This window comes from Sinocyclocheilus grahami, unplaced genomic scaffold (assembly GCF_001515645.1).
Source record: "Sinocyclocheilus grahami isolate Dianchi unplaced genomic scaffold, SAMN03320097.WGS_v1.1 scaffold114.1, whole genome shotgun sequence".
Taxonomy (NCBI): domain Eukaryota; kingdom Metazoa; phylum Chordata; class Actinopteri; order Cypriniformes; family Cyprinidae; genus Sinocyclocheilus; species Sinocyclocheilus grahami.
This window is the reverse complement of record NW_015505293.1, coordinates 1,252,403-1,279,367: the sequence shown is the minus strand read 5'-3', so window position 1 is coordinate 1,279,367 and position 26,965 is coordinate 1,252,403. Positions and strand designations below refer to the sequence as shown.

The 26,965-nt window shown below is 38.1% G+C and overlaps 2 protein-coding genes across 5 annotated transcripts in view; both read left to right on the top strand.

Moving 5' to 3' along the window:
* ank1b (ankyrin 1, erythrocytic b) overlaps nucleotides 1–26,965 on the top strand; it is an 84,212-nt gene that overhangs the window by 47,652 nt on the left and 9,595 nt on the right. For 3 of the 4 annotated variants that reach the window (XM_016277643.1, XM_016277642.1, XM_016277640.1), the window contains exons 8-38: nucleotides 41–139; nucleotides 3,118–3,216; nucleotides 3,321–3,518; nucleotides 3,676–3,774; nucleotides 4,800–4,898; nucleotides 5,073–5,171; nucleotides 5,255–5,452; nucleotides 5,711–5,809; nucleotides 5,917–6,015; nucleotides 6,151–6,348; nucleotides 6,540–6,638; nucleotides 7,880–7,978; nucleotides 8,093–8,191; nucleotides 8,354–8,446; nucleotides 8,610–8,682; nucleotides 9,425–9,445; nucleotides 11,808–11,931; nucleotides 12,022–12,085; nucleotides 13,234–13,346; nucleotides 13,579–13,803; nucleotides 15,086–15,240; nucleotides 15,411–15,622; nucleotides 16,032–16,236; nucleotides 16,515–16,611; nucleotides 17,785–18,013; nucleotides 18,156–18,284; nucleotides 20,406–20,525; nucleotides 21,813–21,897; nucleotides 23,289–23,363; nucleotides 23,456–23,587; nucleotides 24,747–24,905. In XM_016277643.1, the coding sequence (XP_016133129.1) occupies nucleotides 41–139; nucleotides 3,118–3,216; nucleotides 3,321–3,518; nucleotides 3,676–3,774; nucleotides 4,800–4,898; nucleotides 5,073–5,171; nucleotides 5,255–5,452; nucleotides 5,711–5,809; nucleotides 5,917–6,015; nucleotides 6,151–6,348; nucleotides 6,540–6,638; nucleotides 7,880–7,978; nucleotides 8,093–8,191; nucleotides 8,354–8,446; nucleotides 8,610–8,682; nucleotides 9,425–9,445; nucleotides 11,808–11,931; nucleotides 12,022–12,085; nucleotides 13,234–13,346; nucleotides 13,579–13,803; nucleotides 15,086–15,240; nucleotides 15,411–15,622; nucleotides 16,032–16,236; nucleotides 16,515–16,611; nucleotides 17,785–18,013; nucleotides 18,156–18,284; nucleotides 20,406–20,525; nucleotides 21,813–21,897; nucleotides 23,289–23,363; nucleotides 23,456–23,587; nucleotides 24,747–24,905 (3,895 nt within the window). The remainder of the gene's footprint in view (nucleotides 1–40; nucleotides 140–3,117; nucleotides 3,217–3,320; nucleotides 3,519–3,675; nucleotides 3,775–4,799; nucleotides 4,899–5,072; nucleotides 5,172–5,254; nucleotides 5,453–5,710; nucleotides 5,810–5,916; nucleotides 6,016–6,150; nucleotides 6,349–6,539; nucleotides 6,639–7,879; nucleotides 7,979–8,092; nucleotides 8,192–8,353; nucleotides 8,447–8,609; nucleotides 8,683–9,424; nucleotides 9,446–11,807; nucleotides 11,932–12,021; nucleotides 12,086–13,233; nucleotides 13,347–13,578; nucleotides 13,804–15,085; nucleotides 15,241–15,410; nucleotides 15,623–16,031; nucleotides 16,237–16,514; nucleotides 16,612–17,784; nucleotides 18,014–18,155; nucleotides 18,285–20,405; nucleotides 20,526–21,812; nucleotides 21,898–23,288; nucleotides 23,364–23,455; nucleotides 23,588–24,746; nucleotides 24,906–26,965) is intronic. The other variant, XM_016277641.1, reaches the window with a different exon arrangement.
* The window catches only part of LOC107589258 (eukaryotic translation initiation factor 4E-binding protein 2-like), a 23,276-nt gene continuing 13,910 nt past the window's right edge, over nucleotides 17,600–26,965 (top strand). Inside the window, exon 1 of the mRNA XM_016277644.1 lies at nucleotides 17,600–17,609. The gene's annotated coding sequence lies outside the window, so the exon portion shown is untranslated. The remainder of the gene's footprint in view (nucleotides 17,610–26,965) is intronic.

The following is a 26,965-nucleotide window of genomic DNA, read 5'->3' as shown; positions in this document are numbered from 1 at the left end:
TGTACATGAACTTCTCACTTTCTCTCCTTTTCTCTTGAAGAATGGCATTACTCCATTACATATCGCTTCAAGAAGGGGCAATGTGATTATGGTGCGGCTTCTGTTGGACAGAGGAGCTCAGATAGATGCCAAGACAAAGGTGCAGTATCCATTAGGGATGTGCAAAAAATATTCATAATCAATTTGATCATCTCAGTTTGCAGTGTTGTTATTGTTAACTTAAACTAAAACTAATCAAAATAATTTTCATTAATTGAAATAAAGCTGAAATCAAATTAAATCTAAATATTAGATAAAAAAAAAAAAACTCCAAAGAAAATTTCATAAAATTATTTGATAAATATCTGTCGCATTCAGAATAAAAGTTTGTGTTTACATAATATAAATGTGTATATATATAAATATACACACATACATGTATATCTTTAAGAAATATGTGATCCTGGACCACAGTCATAAGGGTAAATTTTTTGAAATTGAGATTTATACATCACATGAAAGCTGAATAAATAAGCTTTCTATTGATGTATGGTTTATTAAGAAGGGACAATATTTGGCTAAGATACAACTATTTGAAAATCTGGAATCTGAGGGTGCAAAAAAATCAAAATACTGAGAAAATCACCTTAAAATTTTTCCAAATGAAGTTCTTAGCAATGCATATTACTAATCAAAAATTAAGTTTTGATGTATTTATGGTAGGAAATGTACAAAATATCTTCATGGAACATGATCTTTACTTAATATCCTAATGATTTTTGGCATAAAAGAAAAATCTATAATTTTGACCTATACAATGTATTTTGGCTATTGCTACAAATATACCCCAGCGACTTAAGACTGGTTTTGTGGTCCAGGGTCACATATATGTTATATATACAATGTGTGTGTATATATATATATATATATATATATGTGTGTGTGTGTGTGTGTGTGTGTGTGTGTATACAGTATATATATATATACAGTATATATATATATATATATATAAAGGGGTCATATGATGCTATTTAAATTTTTCCTTTCTCTTTGGAGTGTTACAAGCTCTTGGTGCATAAAGAAGATCTGTAAAGTTGCAAAGACTAAAGTCTCAAATCCAAAGAGATATTCTTTATAAAAGTTAAGAGTCAACCACACCTACCTAAAACGGCTTGTTCTAACACGCCCCCACATATCTACGTCACCATGTGGGAAGATTTGCATAACACTGCCAAAATGTTCACGCAAAGAAAGAAGGCGTAACTTTTATTCTCACTGTAGTATTGTTGCTGCCGCCGTGTCGTGAAGATACTGTCCATTTCGTTGTGAAAGCAAAACAACTTTGTTTGGCCTTCCAAAAGAGGACGATATCCGCTTCGTCATGCCTGGAGCTGATCTTTGCTGGTCGCAAAAAAAAGGAAATACATCAACATCGCGCTGTGGATCGCCGGATCGGAGTCCAGCCCGGGGTCGTCACATGTGGTTGCTGTAAGCCCACCGGACGCTCCTTCGTCAAATCACTCTAGCCGCTGGCCTCCGCTCACTCTAGCCCGCCGTGTATGACGCTGTGTTTCATTGTGAAAGCGAAACTACTTTGTTTGGCCTTCCAAAAGAGGACATGACTAGAAATCAGTGGTTAAGTTGTATTTACAACACTGTTCCAGAACACTTCAACCCAAATATTCAGATGTGTGCAGCGCATTTTATGGAGGACTGTTTCCTGATCCTGGGAGAGTAGACTACAATGCCGGCTGTTCTGACGCACAGACTGTAAGTACGTTTTTTATATATAAAGAATTTGCCACTGACGATTCAAACGCGAGTATTGAGCAGTGTAAAGTAGAGCTTGTTGTTTGTCATTTCCCCGATCACAAATGCAGACATGGTTTTATGTTTACGCGGCGCGATGCAATGTGTGAAAAGACAGTATAAGTCATTATAATCTATGATTATGTCCCCACTAGATACAACAAATGCCTCGTTTATAATGGGTTTTAATGTTTTTGTCTCGTCGCTCCGGCCGGACAGGGCATCACAATATGGTAAGGGGAGTAACATTTACGTCACACGCTTGAGGTATTCGGCCAATCACAACGCACTGGATAGCTGGCCAATCAGAGCACACCTCGCTTTTCAGAGCGATGAGCTTTGTAAAAATCGACGCGTTTCAGAAAGGCGGGGCATAGAGGAGAAACAATGTTTTTTTAACCTTAAACCGCATAAACACATTTCATTACACCAAATACACAAAATAATGTTCTTTTTAGCAACTCATATGACCCCTTTAAAAATTATTCAAACTAAAAAGTAAATTACAACATAAAAATCTGAGATGAGAAAAGGCTGAGATGAAAAATCGCACTGCTGAATCTGACTTATTTAAGTCTAGCCCATGGAGAATGACCTATTTTACTTCCTCTTGGGAAAAACAGGTAAGTGACAAGTGACATGTGGCCAAGTATGGTTACCCATACTTGGAATTAGTGCTCTGCATTTAACCCATCCAAAGTGCACACACACAGCAGTGAACACACACACACACCGTGAACACACACCCGGAGCAGTGGGCAGCCATTTATGCTGCGGCGCCCGGGGAGCAGTTGGGGGTTCGGTGCCTTGCTCAAGGGCACCTCAGTCGTGGTATTGAAGGTGGGAGAGAGTGCTGTACATTCACTCCCCTCACCTACAATCCCTGCCGGTACGAGACTCGAACCCGCAACCTTTGGGTTACGAGTCCAACTCTCTCACCATTAGGCCACGACTTCCCCTGTCAAGAGGTATTATCTCTTTGTGACAACTTGCTGTTTTAATGGTATGCTTTAATGCATACATGAATAAGGACAGAAAATGCAGCTCATGTAGGATGCACTGAAACATGGCTGATAGACTCAGCATGCTCCTCTGTCTGTCAATGGTGTGACTGTGGAGAGGGTGAGCAGCACCAAGTTCCTGGGTGTGCACATCACAGAGGATCTCTCCTGGGCTGACAACACCACAGCACTGGCCAAGAAAGCACAGCAGCGTCTCTACTTCCTCCGCAAACTAAGAAGAGCCAGAGCCCAAAGCAGACTTGACTTGACTTGACTTGACTTGATAAATCCTTATCAATAAATTGCTTATTCTTTCTGTTGTCTACAGGATGAACTGACGCCGCTACATTGTGCAGCCAGGAATGGTCATGTACGTGTGGTGGAGATCCTGCTAGACCAGGGTGCTCCCATTCAGGCCAAGACCAAGGTGACCAAACTCTTACTAAGATGGGCCACACAGTGATGGATTTTTAGCTTTATTGATCCCATAATCATGCTGATCAATTGATAATAATGTGTTCCTCCTTGCAGAACGGCCTGTCTCCCATCCACATGGCTGCTCAGGGTGATCACATGGACTGCGTGAGGCAGCTGCTGCAATACAACGCAGAGATCGATGACATCACCCTGGACCACCTGACCCCGCTGCATGTTGCAGCCCACTGTGGGCACCACCGCATGGCAAAGGTGCTGTTGGACAAGGGGGCAAAAGCTAATGCCCGTGCTCTGGTTAGTCCATCTGTTGTTTTCAATTAATGTAATTGATTACATCCATAAAACAAGCAGAATTTCCTATTCCATATTCTGAATTTGATATCCTACATTTAATAGCGTACAGCTGAACACCGTGTATATATATCAGTTGATTTTTTGGACTGTCTTTCAGAATGGATTCACTCCATTGCACATTGCCTGCAAGAAGAACCACATGCGGTCCATGGACCTTCTGCTGAAGCACTCAGCTTCTCTGGAGGCCGTGACTGAGGTCAGATTACTCTCCGGCTGTCACTCTGATGGATAACCTCTATTCACTTTGCACCATCTACGCCTTTAGCTTGACCCTTGTAGAAAATAGAAAGACTGTAGGAATGAACAATGACATCTTCACGCTTACGTCACAAGACAAGAATATATTAACATAATACACTTCCCTTCAAAAGTTTGGGGTCAGTAAGGTTTGTTCAAGAAATTAGTACTTTCATTTAGCAAGGATGCATTAATCTGATCAAAAATGACAGTAAAACATTTGTTACAAAAGCTTTATATTTCATAAATGCTGTTCTTTTGAACTTTCTATTTATGTTTCACCGTTTCCACAAAAATGCTAAGCAGCACAACTGTTTTCAAAATTGATAGTAATAAGAAGTACTTCCAAATCAGTGTATTAGAATGATTTCCGGAGGATTATGTGACACTGAAGACTAGAAAATTCAGCTTTGCCATCACAGGAAAAAATTTTTTTTTTAAAGTACAGTATATTAAAATAAGGAACAGTTATTTTAATTGGTAATATTATTTTATAATATTATGGTTGTTACTGTATATTTTATCAAATAAATATAGCCTTGGTGAGCATAAGAGATTTCTTTCAATAGCTTTTAAAAACAAAAAACAAACAAAAGTTTACACAAGGTAACGTTTCAAGCTCACAGGCTCTTTGTGCATTTTTGGAGCCTATGATGTGTCAACTTTTGTTTGTTGTTAATTGTTTTCTTTGTCGAGCACCCAATTTTGAGCCATTTTTTTGCGTTGATGTGCGTGCTTTGGTTCCGTCTTTAATTTATAAATCGTACCGACCCCCAATGTTTGACTGGTAATGTATGCAGCATTAATAACACCATTCTTTTTTTTTTTTACATAAATAATTTTTATGTTACATTAATATTAAACATTAATATTAATATGTTATGTTTATATTAAATTACATGTTATATTTTTGTTGATCTATTTATGAATGACAGAACCCTTAAACACATTGAAAGTGCAAAAATGCATGTTCTTGTCTTTTAGTCGGGTCTGACCCCTCTTCATGTGGCTGCGTTCATGGGGCATCTCAATATAGCGAAGAGTCTGCTTCAGAGAGGAGCTTCACCCAACGCATCTAATGTGGTAAGAACTGTGTAATCTATTCAGAACCTCAGAGATACCCAACAATCAAATCCCAAAGGCACAGCTATTCTGTTTTACAAATGGGCTAATGTATTTTGCAACGATTATGGCAACGATCGCAGTTTTCTTTTCAGAACTAAATCTTTGTGACTGTATTTCAATGTGCTGTTGTAGAAAGTGGAGACCCCTTTGCACATGGCTGCCAGAGCGGGGCACTGTGAGGTGGCTCAGTTCCTGCTACAAAACAATGCGCAGGTGGATGCCAAAGCGAAGGTACGCTGATCATACAAGCTGATTTATCTCCATTTATCTTCTTTTGTTTTAAAAATCTTATGTGTCTCTCTTTCGTTTCACAGGATGATCAAACCCCCTTGCATTGTGCGGCTCGAATGGGACATAAGGAGTTGGTGAAGCTGCTCTTGGAACATAAGGCCAATCCAGATTCGACCACCACGGCAGGTCACACTCCTTTGCACATCGCCGCCCGCGAGGGACACGCCCAAACCACACGCATCCTGCTTGACGGGAATGCCCAACAAACCAAAATGACCAAGGTTTTTTTCTCTAGCTAACACTTTGCTAAGCCCCACCTTAAAATGCTTCTGACCAATCGTACCTTAGCATCTGTTGCCATCCATTGGAGTTTTGTGTGTCTTATAGAAATTATTCAAAAAATGCGACATTCTGTAAAGCCTGTTAGCAACCGTAACTGAGGTGGGCGGAGCTTAACAAAGGGTCATTTACATAAATAACAACAAAATATTCACATCTTCATCTGCATTCTCAATGAGAATATCTGTGTTTTTTTTCAGAAAGGATTTACTCCTCTACATGTAGCATGTAAATACGGGAAAGTGGATGTGGCGGAGCTGCTTTTGGAAAGAGGGGCCAATCCCAATGCAGCCGGAAAGGTAATTAATCAAGACAAACATCTGATATCTCAGTACTCGTCTGCTAATATCAGATGACGGTCAGCGGTGGCTGACTGAGGCCATGTGTCTCCTCTCTCCTCTCTCAGAATGGCTTGACCCCTTTGCACGTGGCCGTCCATCACAACAACCTTGATGTAGTCAAGCTGCTGGTCAGCAAGGGCGGCTCTCCGCACAGCACTGCGAGAGTAAGATACACATACACATTACAAGATCTTGGCAAGTGACTATTCTGAGCTGTGACGTTAAGGGTTGCAGTCTATTTCACACTTTCAAAAGCCATCCAAGAAAACAGTCACTCTTAGTTTTCTTCCATTTGACAGAACGGCTACACAGCCTTGCATATCGCAGCCAAGCAGAACCAACTAGAGGTGGCAAGCAGTCTGCTGCAGTATGGCGCTAATGCCAACTCAGAATCACTACAGGGCATCACCCCGCTTCACCTGGCGTCACAGGAGGGGCAGCCTGATATGGTGGCACTGCTCATCTCCAAACAGGCCAATGTTAACCTGGGCAACAAGGTGATACAGTCTTTAAACTTTGATTAATTGGTATTTGGTCTACGTCAGAGCGAGAATAAATAGAAAACTAAAAAAGATTGAGATGTGTTGCAAGAACATGGCACAAGGAATGGAAAGGATGCATTTAATATTCCTCTGATATCCTTTTTGTGTGTGTGTGTGTGTGTGTGTGTGTGTGTGTGTTTGTACAGAATGGGCTGACACCTCTGCACCTGGTTGCTCAGGAAGGGCATGTGGGCATTGCAGACATGCTGGTGAAGCAGGGTGCTTCAGTCTATGCAGCCTCAAGGGTAAGACACTTCAATGCACAAAGAAACACACACGGACTCAGCAGGGCCATCTGTAGAATGTCCTAGAATTTAGACCTCAGAGCCTTGTGCAATGTAGTCTGTGCTATTGCTAAATTGACAAACAGTGCTAGATCTACATTTACTGAAGAAAATATGAATGAGGTTGACCACTACAAACTTGTCAACACTATGCTATGTTTTGGGTAGTTTTTGGTGCAATTATTAAGGTGTTCTGCGTGTTTTAGGGCATTGTTTTGCTGTTGTTAAAGGGGACATCAGATGCCCATTTTCCATAAGTTGTTCATGAAATGTCGGCAAAATACTTTTCCTCAGTGGTCATGTAAAACAACATCCTTTTTGTCTTGTCAAAAACAGTCTCTTTAAATGATAATGAGCTACTGCTCACCCCACCCCTCTCTTAGTTTTTTTGTGTATTCAGTGGCACATTACCATCAAAAACAAAACTAATCCACTGTGTCCTCACTGGCTCTCATCTCAGGAGTCTCGTGTTCACTTTTGCATCCAACTATAAAACACGTGCATTGCCTACAAGACATTGTTGTCGCTACAGCTGCTCGCACAGCATACAACTGGCTGAGGGTGGGAATATGCTAATGGCGGTCATGGGCGGGGCCTGAGCAGTATGATGTCATATTGCTCAGAAAATCAAAACAGCTTGATAATTAAGTCTTTTTAGGCTTTTTGGGGATTAAAAAAGGAGTGAATGCATTTTTATCATTGTAGGGTGGTTGTGTCCACACACTGCTAAGACACATTTATATGCAAACACAAAAGTGAATCTTTACCTCTTTAAGGTGTTTAGAGTTGTGTGCAGTAGAGTTTCTGTGCAGTTGCTGAGGTGCTCTGAGTGATTGATTAAGGGCAAGACAGATAAGCTTTCTCAGTTCTTTTTGATATTCTGATACCAAAATATGGCTCAGATCCCTCAATCAATGAAAGCTTCAAGGCTTTATGTGTCTGAAAAAAAACCTAACCTTATCAGCAATACTAATAATAATGCTTGCTTTAGCAAACACCACTACTTCGGGGACATAATGAAATGTGCTGAAATTCAGCTGTGATCTTTCACTTTTTCAAAATTAATTCTTTAAAATGTTTTGGGTTGTTAAACACTTTGTAATATTAACTGGCATTGATTGTCTATATGCCCTGGAACCTACTCGTTTAGTCATTCACTTCTTATTTTCCTTCTCACCCTTTTAAATCTCTCTTTCTGTTAGATGGGCTACACACCCTTACATGTGGCATGTCATTATGGGAACATAAAGATGGTAAAGTTCTTACTCCAGCAGCAAGCACATGTTAACAGCAAGACAAGAGTGAGTGCTACAACTCTGGATGTACTATACACACTACACAGGCCTCTTTTCACACACTTTTCAGTGTCAGTATGTATTTCTGCAATCTAATTTTCCCTTATCTTTCTTTTCCAGTTGGGATACACTCCTTTACATCAAGCAGCCCAGCAAGGTCATACAGACATCGTCACCCTGCTGCTAAAACATGGAGCCCTGCCCAATGAAATCACCACTGTGAGCAGACCTTCTTCCCCCATACTTAAAATAAAATTTTTCTCATAAAAAAATAGTATACATTTTTGCTGTCATGCTGCCAGTCGTCTGCTGTAAACATAAGGTGTTATTTGTTGTACAGATGTCAGATTTAGTAAGCTGACTATGTGTTATCTGTGGCAGAATGGGACATCACCTCTGGGTATCGCTAAGCGGCTAGGCTACATCTCTGTCATTGATGTGCTGAAACTGGTGACTGAGGAATCCATATCTATGGTGAGAGCCGTTTGCATCTCATTAACACTATCTGGTCTGAATTTGTGATTTCAATCTTCAAGGCTTTTTATTCCATCATCATCTTTCAGTTCTGGTTGTCATCTTTGATTTGAGCAACATTCGCCATCTCGATTTGTTCATATATTCCCTCTCTATCCCTCAGATCACCACCGAGAAGCATCGCATGAGTTTCCCGGAGACGGTGGATGAAATACTGGACGTGTCGGAAGATGAAGGTGCGTACGGGTGGCTCAGATTGGATTTAGCCTGAAGGATCATACCACAGTAAATGCCGCATTAAAGCACTGATTCTCAGCTGCTGTGACAAGGTCTCAGTGCCATGAGGTTGGTGCTAGACTCTCGATTATAAACACAAGCCAGTAGGCAGATGAGCTGGTTAGGTCATATCCCAAAAGTGACAGTCTGAAGTAAACCAGAGATTAGAGATGTTATCACACTCATAGTGCTGTGATTTACACACATAGAATAATTTATGTATATTAAAATTTTGTGTATATTGTGAATCATTTCAATTGAAATTTCACACATAGTTATCACATAGCTTCAAAAGATTTGGAATATAGCACTTGATTGGATTGAACCACTTTTATGACACTTTTGTGGTGCTTTTATGTCTTTTTTATGCTCGTTAGCCATTGGTCACCACCTATTTTATTGTAAAGAAATGAGCAGCTTGGACATTCTGCTGAATATTTCCTTATGTATTTTACAGAAGAAAAAGTTTGGAAAGACAAAGTTTGGGCAGGGCTATTCAATTTTTCACTGATCCCTTCCCTTCCTTGGATCTAATCATTAAATGTGTTTGTTTCTTCTGAGAGATGATTGATAAATTTCCATTTATTCAGGACTTTAATGGATTGAAAAAGCAAAAGCAAGTATTTCATGATAATCTAAATCTACTGTAAATCTACGGTAGCATCGCCAGCCTGAAATATTCCTTCTTCCTTCCTGCCGTAGGAGTTGCTCAGCTAACATTAGGTAGGAGCGTCTCCCTCTCTCTGGCTTGGTTGTCCGGTTCTCAGTAGTTCGTGAAACGTGTGCCTTCATTTCAAGCACTCTCATCTTGTCTCTGGCCCTCAAGTCTCTCTAACCGCTCTCTATTCTAACATGTCTCTTCGTGTTATTACGGCTTCGGCCCCTCATCATCGTGTGGCCATGATGTTTCTTTTCCTTTACTGACAGTAACGTGTGTTTGTGGATCCATCATTGACAGGACTGCATCCGAAATTTACTTTGTGTTCTCAGTTTGTTCTAAGGGTGTTTCTTCAACCATGGGCACTTTTATACTTAATTTTTAATTTAATTCATTTCAAGTTTATTTGTTTAGCGCTTTTCACGATGCAATTCGTTGCAAAGCAGCTTTACAGAAAATGAAAATTTCTACATTATATTTAGTAATAGCTTATCAGTGGTGACTATCTCAAGTTGATGTCCATATGGCAGAAATGTACGGTAAAAATCAAGCAGTTAGTTAATGTAATGTAATCAAACAGACGGTGAACACTATTAACAGCAATGATTATATGTTGCAATCGAACTTGTAGCAAAATTTGGTAGTTTTGTATGTTGTCTGAGGGTTGGCATCATTTCTTCTCAGGTGTTCTGGATCCAGACTGAAGCTTGTGTAAAAACAGAGGAACAAATAGAGACATAATTAGCGTAGCTGCTGTTCCAACCAAGCAAAATTAATTTGTTTAACCCAAGCTAAAGAATAATAATGTGCATTTGATCAGATATAACTGCAGTACAAATTATGAGATGCATTATTTGAATGCTTGGCCAAAGAGATGTGTCTTTAAACTAGATTTAAACAGAGAGAGTGTGTCTGAACCCCGAACGTTATCAGGAAGGCTATTCCAGAGTTTGGGAGCCAAATGTGAAAAAGCTCTACCTCCTTTAGTGGACTTTTGTAACGGGGCTGACGAGACGTGAGACGTGCGGATCCATATGCAAAGCTTTATTTGGAGAAGACAGAGACATGGTCATCAGACAGGCAGGGTAATCAGTGGCAACCAGGAATATGGTGGGCAAGACACAAGAATAGTCACAGGGCTAGCGTTGGTCGACGATAGGCAGACAGAGTCACAGGGGCAAGGCTAAAGGGAGAAGTCCAGGAAAACAGGCGAAGATCAAAACCGAAGGAGACAGACAAGGCTAGGCAAAACTAGGCTAAGGCTAAGGCTAGGAAACGACTGAGGGCTCTGTAGTGTAGCTATCGCTAGGGGAGCGATAAACGCTAAACAATACTCAAGATCAACACCAAAGGAAACAGACAAGGCAAGGCAGTAATATAATCATATTTTCTTGACCTGGTAAGTACTCTAGCCGCTGCATTTTGGGCTACCGTAGCTTGTTTATTGAAGATGCAGGACAACCAGCTAGCAGTGCATTACAATAGTCCAGTCTAGAGGTCATGAATGCATGAACTAGCTTTTCTGCATCAGAAACCGGTAACATGTTCCGTAGCTTGGCAGTGGTCCTATAATAGAAGAATGCTGTTTTTGTAACATGGGAAATATGATTTTCAAAAGACAAGTTGCTGTCTAAATTTTTGACTGTAGAAGAAGTAACAGTACACCTGTCTAGTTGCAAATTTTAATCTATGAGATTCTGTGTACTGTTTTTTTGGTCCAATAAGTAATATCACTGTCTTATCTGAATTTAATAGGAGAAAATGATTGGTCATCCAGTCTTTTACATTTTTAACACACTCTGTTAGCTCAGATAATTTAGAAGTTTCATCTGGTCTCAAAGGTATTCGAAAACTATCAAAAATAAATAATAAAGACATCAAAAAATTATAAATGTGTTTGTATTAATAAAAAATCAACTACTGGGACATAATAGTGCCTGTAGTTAAGAAACACCCATAGATGAGGTTCTCTTTATCCAAACACTATGGGAGTCACACTGGGAGTGGATAATTTTAGTAATTGACTAATGATGATTATTTGACTCAGCAGAGGGCTCCAAAATGAACTGTCACAGTTGCTGTTTTACGCGTCTCTGAACACCTGTGATTAAGCCCCTACAATAACACCAAACTATCTCTCCCATGCAGATTAAGTGTGATCTTCTCTGCACTACCAGGCATGCCCACTTCAGTAACCAGTGCCATGCAATCTTATCGAGTATCTTGATTTCTTCATGTTTTACATTGGCTCTGTGTTTGTATGACTTCATTGCTTGGACTTGGTGAATGAGTGAAGGTTCTTGTATGTGCTGATGGTGGATTGTAAATGATGAAATAATTTCTAAGCTTTTTTTACTTTCTATTAATCCTAATTTTCCTGAAAACCTCTTACATCAGTGTCTCTGACATATTTGGTGCTGTATGTAGGTGATGAACTTCTCGGGATGGATGGGGCTCGCTATTTGAAGCTGGATGACCTGAAAGACCAGGATGATGATTTTCTGTCCCCCAAGAAAACCCTGAGAGACTTTGAGAGCGGGATGGGCATGACGTAGGTCACAAGAGCACAATGCAACAAATGTGTCCTTTGGCTAAGATTCTATTAAAGTTAGATTACAAATATCTCCTTCATTCTCTCCAGACCTTACTCACCCGCAATTCCCAGAATTCCATGTGTGTCACCTGAAACTGTCATGTTGGACCAGGTATTGTTCTTTTTCGCTTCATGTGCTGAAATAAGAAATGTTCCTTACAAAATAATCCAGTTCTGGTGGTTTCTAGCTGGTCACTTTTTTAAGGTCTCGACTCCAAGGCCCCTCATTGTACACAACATTATTCAAAGGCCCCCTTAGTTCTAGTTTTGTTTAAAAAACCTGTTTTAATATATGGTCACTCCTAGATCCTGTCAAATAAATAAAATAAAATAAAATATTAATTATAATTAAATTTCAGAATTCCTGAGGTTTTAAGAGCTGAATGTTCTTGATGGTTGTTACTCTTTTTAACAAATTCATTTATGTAACTTTTCCAGTCATTTGTGATTTACTGGTTAAGGATTAAGGATAATTACTTTTTTTAAATATAAAAAAAAAAAAAAAATCACAATTTCTACCTGATACAGCATTTTAGAGCTTTGTATAACAAAAAAAATATTTTTATTAATATTTTATTTTAAATAATTTAATGTTTTATTCATTTACATGGCTTTCCCAGATCTATAAGTCACTTTTAGAATGAAGCTTCCTCATATATTCAGGATTTTTAAGACCCTGGGAACAAAACCAGTTGTTGAGGGGGTAAATTAAAATAAGAAATATTAAAATTTTTAGTTGTTTGATTTATTTTAATGCTTGTCTTATTTGAAGTAATAATTTATTTTATTTTAAATAATTTAATGTTTTATTCATTTACATGGCTTTCCCAGATCTATAAGTCACTTTTAGAATGAAGCTTCCTCATATATTCAGGATTTTTAAGACCCTGGGAACAAAACCAGTTGTTGAGGGGGTAAATTAAAATAAGAAATATTAAAATTTTTAGTTGTTTGATTTATTTTAATGCTTGTCTTATTTGAAGTCATTTTGAGCCCCACTTGAACGTTTGTCGAGACCCCCTAGTGGACTCCAGCCTGGTAGACCATCTTTTCCAAGCTTGTTGGGACCGCTAGACCTCTTGGCAAAGTTGGAAGGAGCTTGAGTTAGTTGACCCTGTTCCAAAACAGCTTAAGAAGCTGCTGTGACCCGTTTTTCCAAGCAAAGTTGCCTCTTTCTCTCTCTTAGTCTCATAAAGCTGTCATTGTTTGTGTGTGTGTCTTTGTGTCTGTGTGATCTGTGCTACTCCTGTGTGTCTGCAGCACACACCTGTCCCTTTGCCAAAGGAGTATGACGAGGACTCTCTAATCCCCAGTAGTCCAGCCACAGAGACCTCAGACAACGTTAGCCCAGTGGCCAGCCCCATCCACACTGGGTCAGTGCACAGATTTCACATTCAGCTTAAACAACCCTTGCTAATGGCTTCTCACCGCTTTTATCTCCGTATTTATCTGTTGGTCATAAATGCTTATTTTTATACCTGTCTTCACTGTCATCAAGTGTCTAGGAAGTCGGTTCTTTTGAAGATGCTTTTGCTTTATACTGGGCTTCCGGCTGTTTTGAAAAGTCATTGTACCCGGTTTGCTGACTGGCTGGTTGTTTGACAGGTTTCTGGTCAGCTTCATGGTGGATGCGAGAGGCGGGTCCATGCGTGGCAGCAGGCATAATGGTCTGCGTGTGATCATCCCACCGCGCACCTGCGCAGCCCCCACACGCATCACCTGCCGTCTGGTCAAACCGCAGAAACTCACCACCCCACCTCCTCTCGTGGAGGGAGAGGGACTCGCGTCTCGTATTATCTCTCTAGGGCCTTCCAGTATGCAGTTTCTGGGGTAAGGGTCCATATGTGTGAAAGTGAAAGTGAACATGACGTGACATGTGGCCAAGTATGGTGACCCATACTCGGAATTAGTGCTCTGCATTTATCCCATCCAAAGTGCACACACACAGCAGTGAACACACACACACACCGTGAACACACACCCGGAGCAGTGGGCAGCCATTTTTTTTGCTGCGGCGCCCGGGGAGCAGTTGGGGGTTCGGTGCCTTGCTCAAGGGCACCTCAATCGTGGTATTGAAGGTGGGAGAGAGCACTGTACATTCACTGTGCAATAAAGATTCTGGTTCTGCTACTTTGGTTCCTTAATGATTCAATTAATACTTGTCACTACAAAAAAAGTATGTTCTTAGTTTCTTTCTTACTTAGTATTTCTTTCTTACTTAGTATTTCTGTCTTGTTTACCAGTACAAATGTCTAAACACTCAAGATACATTAGTTGGGTAAGAAAAACAAATTAGTTTTCCCTTTGAATTAAGTTTATTTTTCTGACCCCACTGGCAGATTTTTTTTGTTTTGTTTTAAGTGTAAAATCACTTAATTTTGGTACTTTTTTCAGAAAACAAGACTTAAGCAAATCTGAATTTGTATATTGATATGTCTTGATTTAAGAATGTTTTTGTAGTGCTTATAGTTGAACTAAATAATACAGAATAAAAAAATAATATTTGCGAATAAATATTATTGTATTCACTCAGAATCTAGTTGTCAAATAAAGATCTTTTAAGATTTCTGACAAAAAAACACTAATAATAAATCACATAATAATATAATATGTGACCCTGGACCACAAAACCAGTCATACATTTTTTGAATTTGAATTTTTCGAAATTTTTACCAATCAAAAATTAAGTTTTAATATATTTATAGTAGGAAATTTACAAAATATCTTCATGGAACATGATCTTTACTTAATATCCTAATGATTTTTGGCATAAAAGAAAAATCAATAATTTTCACCCATAACAATGTATTTTTGGCTATTGCTAGAAATATACCCCAGCGACATAAGACTGGTTTTGTGGTCGAGGGTCACTAATAATTGACCTATTTTATTGTCTACTATATTTTTATATTACTTATATTATTTTTTATATATGGTTTATATTATTTTTATTTATGGTTAGGTATTTATGAAAGGCATATTCTTCTTGGATATTCTTCTTCTTTCCTTTCTATTGTGCTGCTGTACCAAGTGGTCTTTCCTCTATCAATCAATAAAGGAACAATACAATACAATAACTAATGCTTTTGCACCTTCCCATCATCTCCTTCAGGCCAGTGATAGTGGAGATCCCTCATTTTGCATCCTTGAGCCGAGGTGATCGGGAACTAGTGGTTCTCCGAAGTGAGAATGGCTCTGTATGGAAAGAGCATCGGAACCGCTATGGCGATGACGTTCTTGAGACCATCCTTAATGGAATGGATGAAGGTAGTCTTAAGTTTCACTGAGAGGAATTCCCATAAGCCTTTTATAGTTTTATTTTCTGTTTCAGTTATGTAGCAGGTACTAGCAGACAAATTACATATCACTTTACACTGCACCAACAATTTCTGTAGGACTGACCTTATGACCTTGTAATCTCTTGGTGCTTTCATCAGATCTGGAAAGTCAGGAGGAGCTGGAGAAGAAAAGAATCCGCCGCATCATCTCCACAGACTTCCCTCTCTACTTCGCTGTGGTATCTCGTATCCAGCAGGAGAGCGATCTTATAGGTCCAGAGGGAGGTCAGCTGACAAGTAAGCTGGTGCCCCAGGTTCAGGCCATTTTCCCTGACACGGCGGTCACTAAGAGGGTCCGACTTGGCCTACAGGTGAGATTTCAGGAGATTTCATGATGTAGAGAATGACAGTGAAGCAATATCAGCATACAATAATACATTTATGATTCATACAGAATATATGATTACAGCCCCATAAGCCCATTCAAACTGAACTTGCACTTAATCAGAACTCATAAGGTGATTGAGTGATACTTAAAAAAAATTTTTTTTACCTTTGTTAATAAAATTGATAATGATGTATTGCAAGAGAAAAATGTTTATCTAACATTCTGTAAGCATTGTCATAAAAATAAAACATAAAAATGATATAACAATAATAATTATTATTATTTATAATTATATATTAATAAAAAAATATTGTTTCAAGGTTGCTGCATAAATTCAGCAGAGAATGACTGAAAATGAATTCAGCGTTTTTTCCCCTCTTCTCTCTACCCAGGCCCAGCCAATCCCTGATGAGCTGCTGACTCGGCAATTAGGAAACCAGGCCACATTCAGTCCCGTTGTGACAGTGGAGCCTCGTCGACGCAAATTCCACCGACCAATCGGGCTGCGTATCTGTTTGCCTCCATCCTGGAGGGAGAGTCCACGCGATGCCGGAGAAGGAGACACTACCAGCCTCCGCCTCCTCTGCAGTGTTATTGGTACGGTCCGGTCCTGATCTATTTAAAAAAAAAAACATTGTCTGAAATTGATATTTATGTTTTGGAGAAAGGCAGATTGTCTTGAACGCCAGTCTTTTTCAGCCTCAGCCAGATTTGATGTAGCTGCCCTTCCAAGCTGCTTGGAAAAGGCTGAAACAGACTGGTGTCTTGCCTGGAGAGGGACACTGGGATAAAGATAGACTCAGCAAGTTCATTCCAGATGGCGTTGGTAAAAAAAAAAAAAGGGTGTTTTATAAAAAGTGTGAAACTTTCTGCAGGTGGCACTGCTCCCGCTCAGTGGGAAGACATCACTGGCACTACCAAGCTCATGTATTCCCACAACTGTGCCAACTTCACCACCAATGTATCCGCAAGGTGAGACACAAAAGCACGCAAGAATAGAGCACCCAGGGGCAAATTTACTAAACAGCTGCACTATTTTGTGCATTGCATGTATTTCAGCACAGAAATATGCATATTATTTACTAACTACATGCAATATGTTTTAACCAGTCACTATATGTGCTGCAATAGCACTAGATCATAAATATTATAGTACAAACCTGATTCCAAAAAAGTTGGGACACTGTACAAATTGTGAATAAAAACAGAATGCAATGTGGAGGTTTCAAATTGATTTATTATTCAGAATACAACATAGATGACATATCAAATGTTTAAACTGAGAAAATGTATAATTTTAAGGGAAAAATAAGTTGATTTTAAATTTCATGGCATCAACACATCTCAAAAAAGTTGGGACAAGGCCATGTTTACCACTGTGTGGCATCCCCTCTTCTTTTTATAACAGTCTGCAAACGTCTGGGGACTGAGGAGACAAGTTGCTCAAGTTTAAGAATAGGAATGTTGTCCCATTCTTGTCTAATACAGGCTTCTAGTTGCTCAACTGTCTTAGGTCTTCTTTATCGCATCTTCCTCTTTATGATGCGCCAAATGTTTTCTATGGGTCGCACTGTATTCACTAATCTCAGCAGTTTTGTTTTGTTTTTTGGTTTGGTTTGGGTTTTTTGTTTGGTTTGGTTTTGTTTGTTTTTTTGACCACTGGCTTTGTTTGTGTTGTTACTATGTTTAAAAATAGGCAGTAAATTTTAGTTTTGGTTAATTGTGCTTATTTATTGTTTAATTTTCGTTTTGTTGTTTGTATCCACTTTCTAATCATAATTTTTATTTATTTATTTATTTTTAAGTTTGATTTTCTTTGTTTTTTGTTTTATTGTGTTGTTTTTTGTTTTATTTATTTATTGTTTAATTTTTGCTTAGTTTTCTTGTTTGTATCCACTTTTATAATCATAATTGCAGCATAAATTCATTAAATGATGGAGCCTTTATTACAAAGCAGACAGTGTGTGCAAGTAAACAATGCCATCATTCTTGCTCAATACCCCTCTCAGGTTCATGGTAGCCACCACTGAAAACCATAGACCTGTCACACATTTATATTTATACGCATTTACAAGTAAACATTGTCTCTTGTGACCCTATTTTCTGATGTCTATTGTATGTGCTCTGTCCTCTGTTTCGCCACAGGTTCTGGCTGACGGACTGTCCTCGAACGGCGGAGGCCGTGACCTTCGCCAACCTGCTGTACCGTGAGCTGATGTCAGTTCCGTATATGGCCAAATTTGTGGTATTTGCTAAGATGAACGATGCCAGAGAGGGCCGTCTGCGCTGTTACTGCATGACCGATGACAAAATAGACAAAACCCTTGAGCTGCATGAGAACTTCTCCGAAGTGGCCCGCAGCAGAGACATAGAGGTTAGCTAACATAAAATCATATCTGTGCAGCTGTGTACACGTGCATGTGCGTGTGTACAAAAATAAAACGAACTCACTGCATTAATGCTAAGTCTCTGACTCACTGCTCTCCTTGTGTTTCTCCTTCCTTTTCCACCCACAGGTGATGGAGGGGATGCCGCTGCACTTAGAATGTTCCGGAAACCTGGTGCCTGTGAGGAAAACCACCCAGCAGCCACGTAGCTTCAGTTTCCAAGCCTTCAGAGACAACCGGCTACCTGTCTCTGTAAAGGTCGGTTCGTCTGTCTTTCCCTTATTTATTTCTGTCCGCCTGTGAGTGTGTCTTGGGAAATATAGGCTGAGAAGTTCACGCCAACTTCCCTGTGTCAATAATTTGTTTTTTTCAGTCACCCTACACATATTTGTGTGTCATTAAATGTGTGTCGTTCTTGTGTGTGAGTGTGTGTGTTAGCATTGTTAATCACTTTGTCTGATCATCTTTAGTTTTAGTTTTATGTACTCCCTAATGTCTTCAGTAGGGCTTCACATGTATTAAATAAAATCATCATAAAATCAAAATTGTAATATGGCTTAGTGTGACCCCAGAGCGTCAGTAAGCGGTTCAGGATGTGGCTTGGTTTGCATTTTGCTCTGCAATTTCTTTATATCGTCCAATTTGAACGCAAAGTGCTTCAGGTTCATATTTTTATATTTTTACATTAATGTAATTTCAAAAAATTTTCCACTACAATTTATTATGAAAATTTAATAATGTGACACTGGGTCACAGAAGAGAGGATAACAGTAAAAAAGATAACAGAAATATTACAGAAAAAGGTTTTATACTATTTTACAATAAATTATATTATTGTAATAGTCTAGATAATATTAATAAATATTATTAGAATAAACAGTTACTATTATCATTATTAATAATAGAAAAAGATAAAGAAGAATAGTTTATTATGTCAAGTTAATATGAAAATCTAATAATGTAGAAAAATTACAAAAAATGTTTTTATAATGTTGTAATAAATAACATTATTTTATTTTCTAGAGAATATTAATAAATCATATTCTAATATTAAAATATTATTTTATTATTATTATTAACAGTAATAAGAAGAATGTTCAGGTAGTGTGGTTTTAAAAAAAATCAATGTGTGAATGAAAAGTGGACAAAAAGAGATAAAGTGGACAAACTTTGTTGTCAAATTATTCAAAAAATCTAATGGTGTCACGAGAGAAGAGATGAAAGCAAGCGATTATAACAAATAATTTTTTTAAAAATAAGTTTATTATAAGATTTTAAAAATAAATGTTATTCTATTCTAGATAATATTAATAGATCATATTAATAATTAATATATTACTACTGCAAATAATAATCATGTTCAAGTGGTGTTGTTTTTTAAAAAACTGATGTGTGAGTGTAAAGTGGACAAAAAGAGATAAAGAAACTGTGTGATACTTTCGGGTCCACTTCCAGTGTGCATGCAAAAGGAACTGTTTTTTTTTTTTTTTTAACTCAGTTTACTTTTCAGTCACTTCTTTTTAAGATAACAAAAAAATAAAGTGTAAACCCCCTCGAACAGTACTGGTAGTAGAGTGTGGAAAAACATGACTTGATTTTGAAACAACAGACATTACCTTCTGGTTTTTGCGAGCTTTTGTTTCAATGTGATTTTATGCTTCTTTTTTTTTGTATGAGTTATTAAACCTTTATCAATTGCAGCTGGAATCACAATCGCAATATTTGTCAATATTTTTGGTCCAAATGGTGCAGTCCTAGTCCTCAGTGTCTCTGATTTCCCCCAGTGCTGTCTTTCTCTCTCTCCCTCCACTTGTCTCCCTCCCTCCATTTGTTTGTCTGTCATTGTGGCTTCCACGCCGCACCTCATTCTGTGATCGGTCAGCCTCGGACGAGCTGCTCTGTGTTGTATTTTTGGCTCTGTGGTGTAGCGGTTCACCTCGTAACTGTTGTATTAGTCTCGTGAGCATGCCCTTTACTCTTTCACCTTCTAGCCTGCCTGCCAGTCTATCTGCCTGCCTGTCTGTATGTCTGTCTCACTGTCTCTCTCTCTCTCTCTCACGGTCACTCTCTTAATGTCTGATCTCACAGACGGCCAGGTAAAAGTGAAGGTAAATCTCTCTCTGTCTCTCGCCTGCCTATGGACTGCCTCCATTCCCTTCCCCACCTCCCGCCAACCTGTATGAGTCACAGCCGGGCAGCTGCTCTGTCTAACACTATTTAATCTGTCTCTTTCTCTACCTCTCTATCTCTTCTTTCACTCCCTTTATTCATCTTCCCTCTCTCTTTTGGTCTCATTTGACCCTTCGCCTCGTTTTCACCCCTCTGTTCTCCTCTCTCCAACTGTTCCTCCCTCCTTCTCCATTTCCCCTGGCTCATCAGGTGAGAGACGCCAATAAGGAAGCCACTGGGTTCCTGTCCTTCCTGCGCAAGTCTACTAAGTACGAGGACACGCAGCACGTGCTGTGCAACCTCAACATCACCATGCCTCCCTGCGTCAAGGTACCGTCGCTGTTCATTTCCTCTGTTATCAGTAACACTTGCACTTGTTCTCATGAACTCTGTTCAGACAAAACTGGTTTGCACGTCTGTGTTTTTGTCACTCAGCCTCCGTAAAAATTTCAAAGCAAATTCCCTATTGATTTTTGGGCAGAATCCAACTTGGGAGACCTCTGAGAATTCCAATCCCATGTGTATTTTTCCAAACGTATCAACTCGCTCAATGTAGACCTTTTGTCAACTTTCTTGGTAAATAGCTGTTGTTGGTTAAAGGACTACCTGGAATCACATTCAACATGAAAACTAAAATAAAAGGTTGTAATAAAAAACGAATAAATAAATAAATCAAATTTAATAATTATTTTAAAAATAATGAAAAATTAATAGTTACATTTTTGGTCACTGAAGAGGTCTGAGTTTGTTTCTTAAGATGACTCAAGTGTGAACACCCTTAAATATTAATACAGTAGAGCGTAGGCAAAACTTGACTTAATTTGGTAACAAAAGCAGTCGCATTATTTGTATGTGAAAACAACATTAAAATATTGTAATTTAAATGTATGAATTAAAAAATAAATAAATAAATAAATATATATATATATATATAATTTTTTTAAAATATATAAATAAATGTTATTTGGGGATATGTGTATTTTGTTTAAAAAATGCATTAAAAATGTTTAGGAACCTAATCCTGTCTAAATAAATAATGTATTTATTTATCTATTCGTTTATTTACTCGACACTCAAAAACATTTTTTTTAACTGATCATAGTGGAGTTTATGTCACTTGACTGTACAAGTTGTCTAGAGTGGACCATTTAACTCTAGGATTCAATTAAACTGCATAATGAAATAAATTATAATTCTTCTTCAGGGCATAGAGATAGAGATATCTCAAGATATTCCTTAAAGGTTATGGTGCAGGCTACAGAAATAATAGTCATTCTAAATTGTACTTAATTGGATTAAAATTAAATGAGAAGTTATTTTTGAGAGTCTACATTAGATTTGTGCCTTAAAAAATGAAAAACAAGTCATCCCATTTTCCCCCAATTAGTTTTTAAATATATCTCGTAAACATAACCATTTTAGGAAAAAGAGAAATGCAAATAAAAGGATGCAGTTGGTGTTTCAGATGTAATATTGTCTCCAGATTCTCTTTCTGTGTATTATAACACCTTCAAGCTATTTTTATACATGAGCACTTTTCCTTGATGGGAATTTACATGCTCTGATAAATACTGTATGAAAGACTGCAGCACTGTATTTACTGTATTTTTGTCTTAGGTGGTGGGTAGCGATGAGCGGCGGAGAACGTTGACCCCTCTCGCCCTGAGGGAGAGGTACAGCGCCCTGAACGAGCCTGGCCTGGGTAAGACATAGCGGCACCATGACGCGTCCCCTCAGCTGTGAAGGAGGGGGGCTTCTGAATGCTGTGCCCATATACTTGCTTCTATACCTGCCCACTCTCTCATGCATGGCTGTGATTGGGCATTGGATGCTGAGCACTGCTCTCTTTTATGAGGGTGATGCTGGGATTGCGCTCAGAGGGGCCACTACCTACACAAACAATTCAGAAAAATGGGCGGCCCTTATATTTACTGAGCGAATGAGCAGTAATGTAGCGCATGGTGCTGGTTTAATTCCAGCATAAATACTCTCAGCATGGCAAGCTCCAGCTTTGAGAATGAGTTTTAAAGGGAAAGGACTGCTAAAAACTGCCTGTTTAGAGGTTTTGAGTGATTATAGAAAGGGTCCAGGAGGTTCGAATCAACTTTACCATCCAAAACACGTCGCATCTCCATTGTTCTTGAAGCAGATGAAGCCAACTAATGTATGTAGAGCGCAGATTTTGACCAGGTCTTGGTAAGTGATGACCAATGTTATAATTTCAGTCACCAGTTGTAACTAATATTGGTGATTTTATTGTATCTTGGCATTTTTACAAGGTGTTTTACCATATAGTGGCTGTAATATGTCCATTACATTAATTTCATATACAGTTGTCAATGAAAATGATAGATTTCTAGAGGTGGCTGTTTTCATTATGTTATTCGGATCTTTATTGACAAGATCTTTACTGAACATTATTTTCATTATTCATATATATACAGTATATACTAACCCCAAGTATACACTACTGTTCAAAAGTTGGAGTTTTAGATCAAACATGATATACATGAAATACTCCTCTTTTGAACTTCTATTCATCAAGTATCCTGACAAAAAAAATGCATCATGGTTTTCACAAAAATGTTAAGCAGCAAGAACTATTTTCAACATTATTAATAATAATATAAAATGTTTCTTGAGGAGCAAATTGGCATTTAAAATGATTTCTGAAGGATCGTGTGACACTGAAGACTCGAGTAATGATGCTGAAAATTTAGCAGAAATCAATTTCATTTTAAAACATATTAAAACAGAAAAAAATATTTTAAATTGTAGTGATATTTCACAATATTGCAGTTTTTACTGTATTTTTGATGTATGCCTTTGTTAGCATAATTTCAAAGCTTACCAATCCTAAACTTTTAAATGGTAGTGCATATGTTCAGTTCTTTATTTATGACAGATAAGACCATAAATCAACTAACCCCAAATATATGGTCATATTGTTATTGTAATCTATAGTCTATATTGTATTTCAGTGAAAGCCACAGTGAAATATATATTATCCACTAGCATGGCTGGGTATGTTAATAAAGTGGTTCATCATTGGACTGTCTGTGGAAACAGTGATATATTTTGTCTTTTATTCAGCCACTGTGAATGCCATAGAGAGAACCGAGCTAAAGATCACTGTAATAGCAGAACAGCTGGGACTGAGCTGGACCGGTAAGCGATTTACTTCTTGTATCTCTTTTCATTACCTCAGTTTTTCCCTTAACTCACATTTTATAAGTGGTTTTGTCTGTTTTTGTATATAGAGCTGGCGAGGGAGCTGCAGTTCAGTGTGGATGACATTAACCGGATCAGAGTGGAAAATCCCAACTCGCTCCTGGACCAGAGTTCAGCTCTGCTCAACCTTTGGGTCAGCCGAGAGGGCAAGAAGGCCAAGAGTGAGGATCAGTAATTAACACTCTACATCTTTGTGGCTTTATACAGCAGGATTATTATCATAAACCAAGATGAGAACTATTAATTTAAAAGCCCTGAACTGGAATAAAAAAATAAATGGAAGGTGAACTTCAAACTAAAACAAAACTAAACTAAAAAAGTGGACAAAAGGTGAAAATAACAGTATTTATTCATCACTGTTAATGTTAGTCAATAAAAACACAGAACTAACATTTTAATTCATGTTAGTTCATTTTAATAAATGTTGAAATGAACATTTAATAAACAATAAAAATGCTTTCAAATTATATTTGATTGTTAGTATTAAAGGGTTAGTTCACCCAAAAATGACCCTCCGTAGACCGCAATGCAACTGCAATGTTCCCAGGTACAGAAAAAGTAGCAAGGACATCGGTAAAATAGTCCATGTGACATCAGTGCTTCAACCGTAATTTTACGAAGCTATGAGAATACTTTTTTTAGTTACCGCCATTTTGGAGAGTACCCTAGAATGTAATCAGCGTTGTTTACGTTCAGCATACGCACACTGTCTACTGAACGTAAACAACGCTGATTTACATCGATGACGTTCTGGGGTACTCTCCAAAATGGCGGAATTCAACGTGTTCAAAGAATTCAAACCCTCTCAATATTCAAAGTGCAAATAGAGACCAAATTTTTCAAGCATGATACAGAGCTATAGACAACTACACAACCTATTATAGCCTACACACTAATAACAGCCTAGATATTGTATGTAGCCTAATTTGCGCGCATCAGGGAGTCGCTCTCAAAACGCGGGGTATTAAAAGTGCTTTTGAATGCGTGTGCAGTTTACTTTCGGTTTCGATTTAATAATCACGCAAACTCTCGGCAGTGCTTGCATTCTACAATACAAGACATTCATTTTGTCAGACGCTCTGCAACGAATCCTCCTTTAATGTTTCTTATGGGCCAGTAAGTGTCTTTTTTTGTTCGCACTGAAGTAAATTTAAAATAATTAAAAAAAAAATTCTGGCCCATCAGGGGCCCCTGCACACGTGGGGCCCTATAGGCTGCAGCCTAGGCAAGCCTGTGTTAATCCGTGCCTGACATGAACTAATTTTACTCTTTGTAACTGTTTCCTTGTATTTGCATACTCCTCCATCATCACATCTTCAGTGGAGAACCTTTATGGAGCTTTGAAGAACATTGACCGGTCAGATATTGTGAAGTCTCTGGAGGCTCAGGCTCCGCAGGTGCTTCCCGAGGCGCTGGAGGAAGGAGCCTGCAGACTGGCTGATCGTGACTCCACTCTGCTTTCCCCTAGTGTCATCAACGGTAAGAACAGACTGCAGCTTGCACTAATCTTCTAATCCTCTGGACTTCTATCAGTGAACTGATATTAGACACCAAGTAAACCAAGGCTTTAGGGTTGTCAAAAAGAAATTTGAATTTCGAATATTCGTCGAATTTAAAAAAAAATATCCACATTCGAATGCAAAAACGTTGCATTCGAATTTAAGGTCTGCGTCAGCCGTCAGGCATCCTTATCAGTGGCGCACGAGATGCGATGACGATGTACTGTATGTGTCATTGATTGCGTTTGAATGCTTTTGTTAGCCTATCCAGTTGAACCCACTAGATGCGGCGCTGCTATGTTGTTCATTCATATTTTGCGGAAAACGAGAGCATCAGTGTGGAGAAGATGTTGTTTACATCAAAACTGAAACCAAGCCGTTCACACAGAACGCATATTTATCACATTTTCTAGAGGGATATCTATCAGCGTTGCACTTGCGCCTCGCAGAGAGCGGCATGTTTAGAAAGCCATGTAAAATTAATGCAAGTTCAACTTTTAAAAAACATGTCTAAAGACGTTATGGCGGTTTTTCCCCATCCCACTGTATCTCATGTTTTTAAATGAAGAAAGTAGCCTACACTTTGTGATTGGTTTTCGATTCTATGTATTAAACTATACATATGCTACATACATGGTGCAGTTTTTTTTCTCTAATTGTTTAAGCAATTATTTTAAATATTACGCACTTTTTTTCAAAGATAGTCGTGTTATTTTATTACTCTTTGAAGAAACATGTGTAATATTTTGCTCGATGCGCCCTCTTGTGGCCTCAGGAGAGAAGCCAAAAGCTTTTTTTCCCCCTAACTGAAATTATGCCTTTTAAATTCGAATATAATTCTTAGTTTTTCAGTAATTTTGACAGCCCTACAAGGCTTAGATGTTTGAAGCTGCATGGGTTGGCCACTAATTGCATACAATCTCTAGTCTCCCAAAATCCTGAGCATGAAATTTAGGTTGGAAAAACATCTGAGGGACTCAGATTTAATCAGGATTTAATGATAATTTTTTTTTTGTTTTTCTAATTTTGTCAGTGATGAATCAGGCATGCCATGGCATTGCCACCATTTCCCGCCTTTTCCATTCATTACTAAACAAACCTCTCAGTAGCGACAAATTGTCATGTGGTGGCATTACTTGACATAGGTCTATATGAGATTTCAAGTCTCCTTGAATGCAACAGGTACTCCCAAGGTATTATAAATAGTATTATGGCAAATGCATATACAACTGTGTATGGTAATATAGCAAATACATATTATAAATAATTATGGTGAAATGCAAAGGGATATTTATATATACAGTATATATATATATATATATATATATATATATATATTAATATATATATTAATATTAGGGGTGGATATCAAAATCTAATATCACGATATGAGTAATTTTATTTCACAGTAACAATATATATCACAATATAGATATTTCTGCTTTAAATAAGGTCGTTTTGATATCAACATTTTTAATACCATAGAAATAATTCTTGTCACCAGTGTCAATATCACAGAAAACTAATACTAGCCTAAATTAATAATAAAAAACTCAAGCGCACTGAAGACAAGTAAACAGTCTGCGATTAAATAAGAATAAGAAACTAAATACAAGCAATAGGACAAAAAAACTTCAGTAGAACAAATGCGGTTACATACATTGTATATATATATTTCTTTTTATTAAAGTTACAAAAGTGATTTAGTCAAGAAGCAGTGAGAGATTTTCTCTTTTTTGTTGTTTGATTAACATGAATGACAGACAGCAGGAATATTAAACTGCTGTCACTTTAAGAGCTGCCAGGATCCAATATACTGTTACACATGTAAGCTGTTTCTCAGCTGTTTGCTTTCACTTAAGACCTAAATTACTGTGTTTACGAGGTAACTTGCAAAGACGGACATTTTGACACATTCAACTGTGTGTATTTAACCGTTCAATGCCTATAAATCGGCAAAAATAGTACTCCTGCTCTCTATGAGCACCATCTTCACGTGTAAAAAAAAAAAGAAAATAAAGAGAGAAAAAAAAAATATAT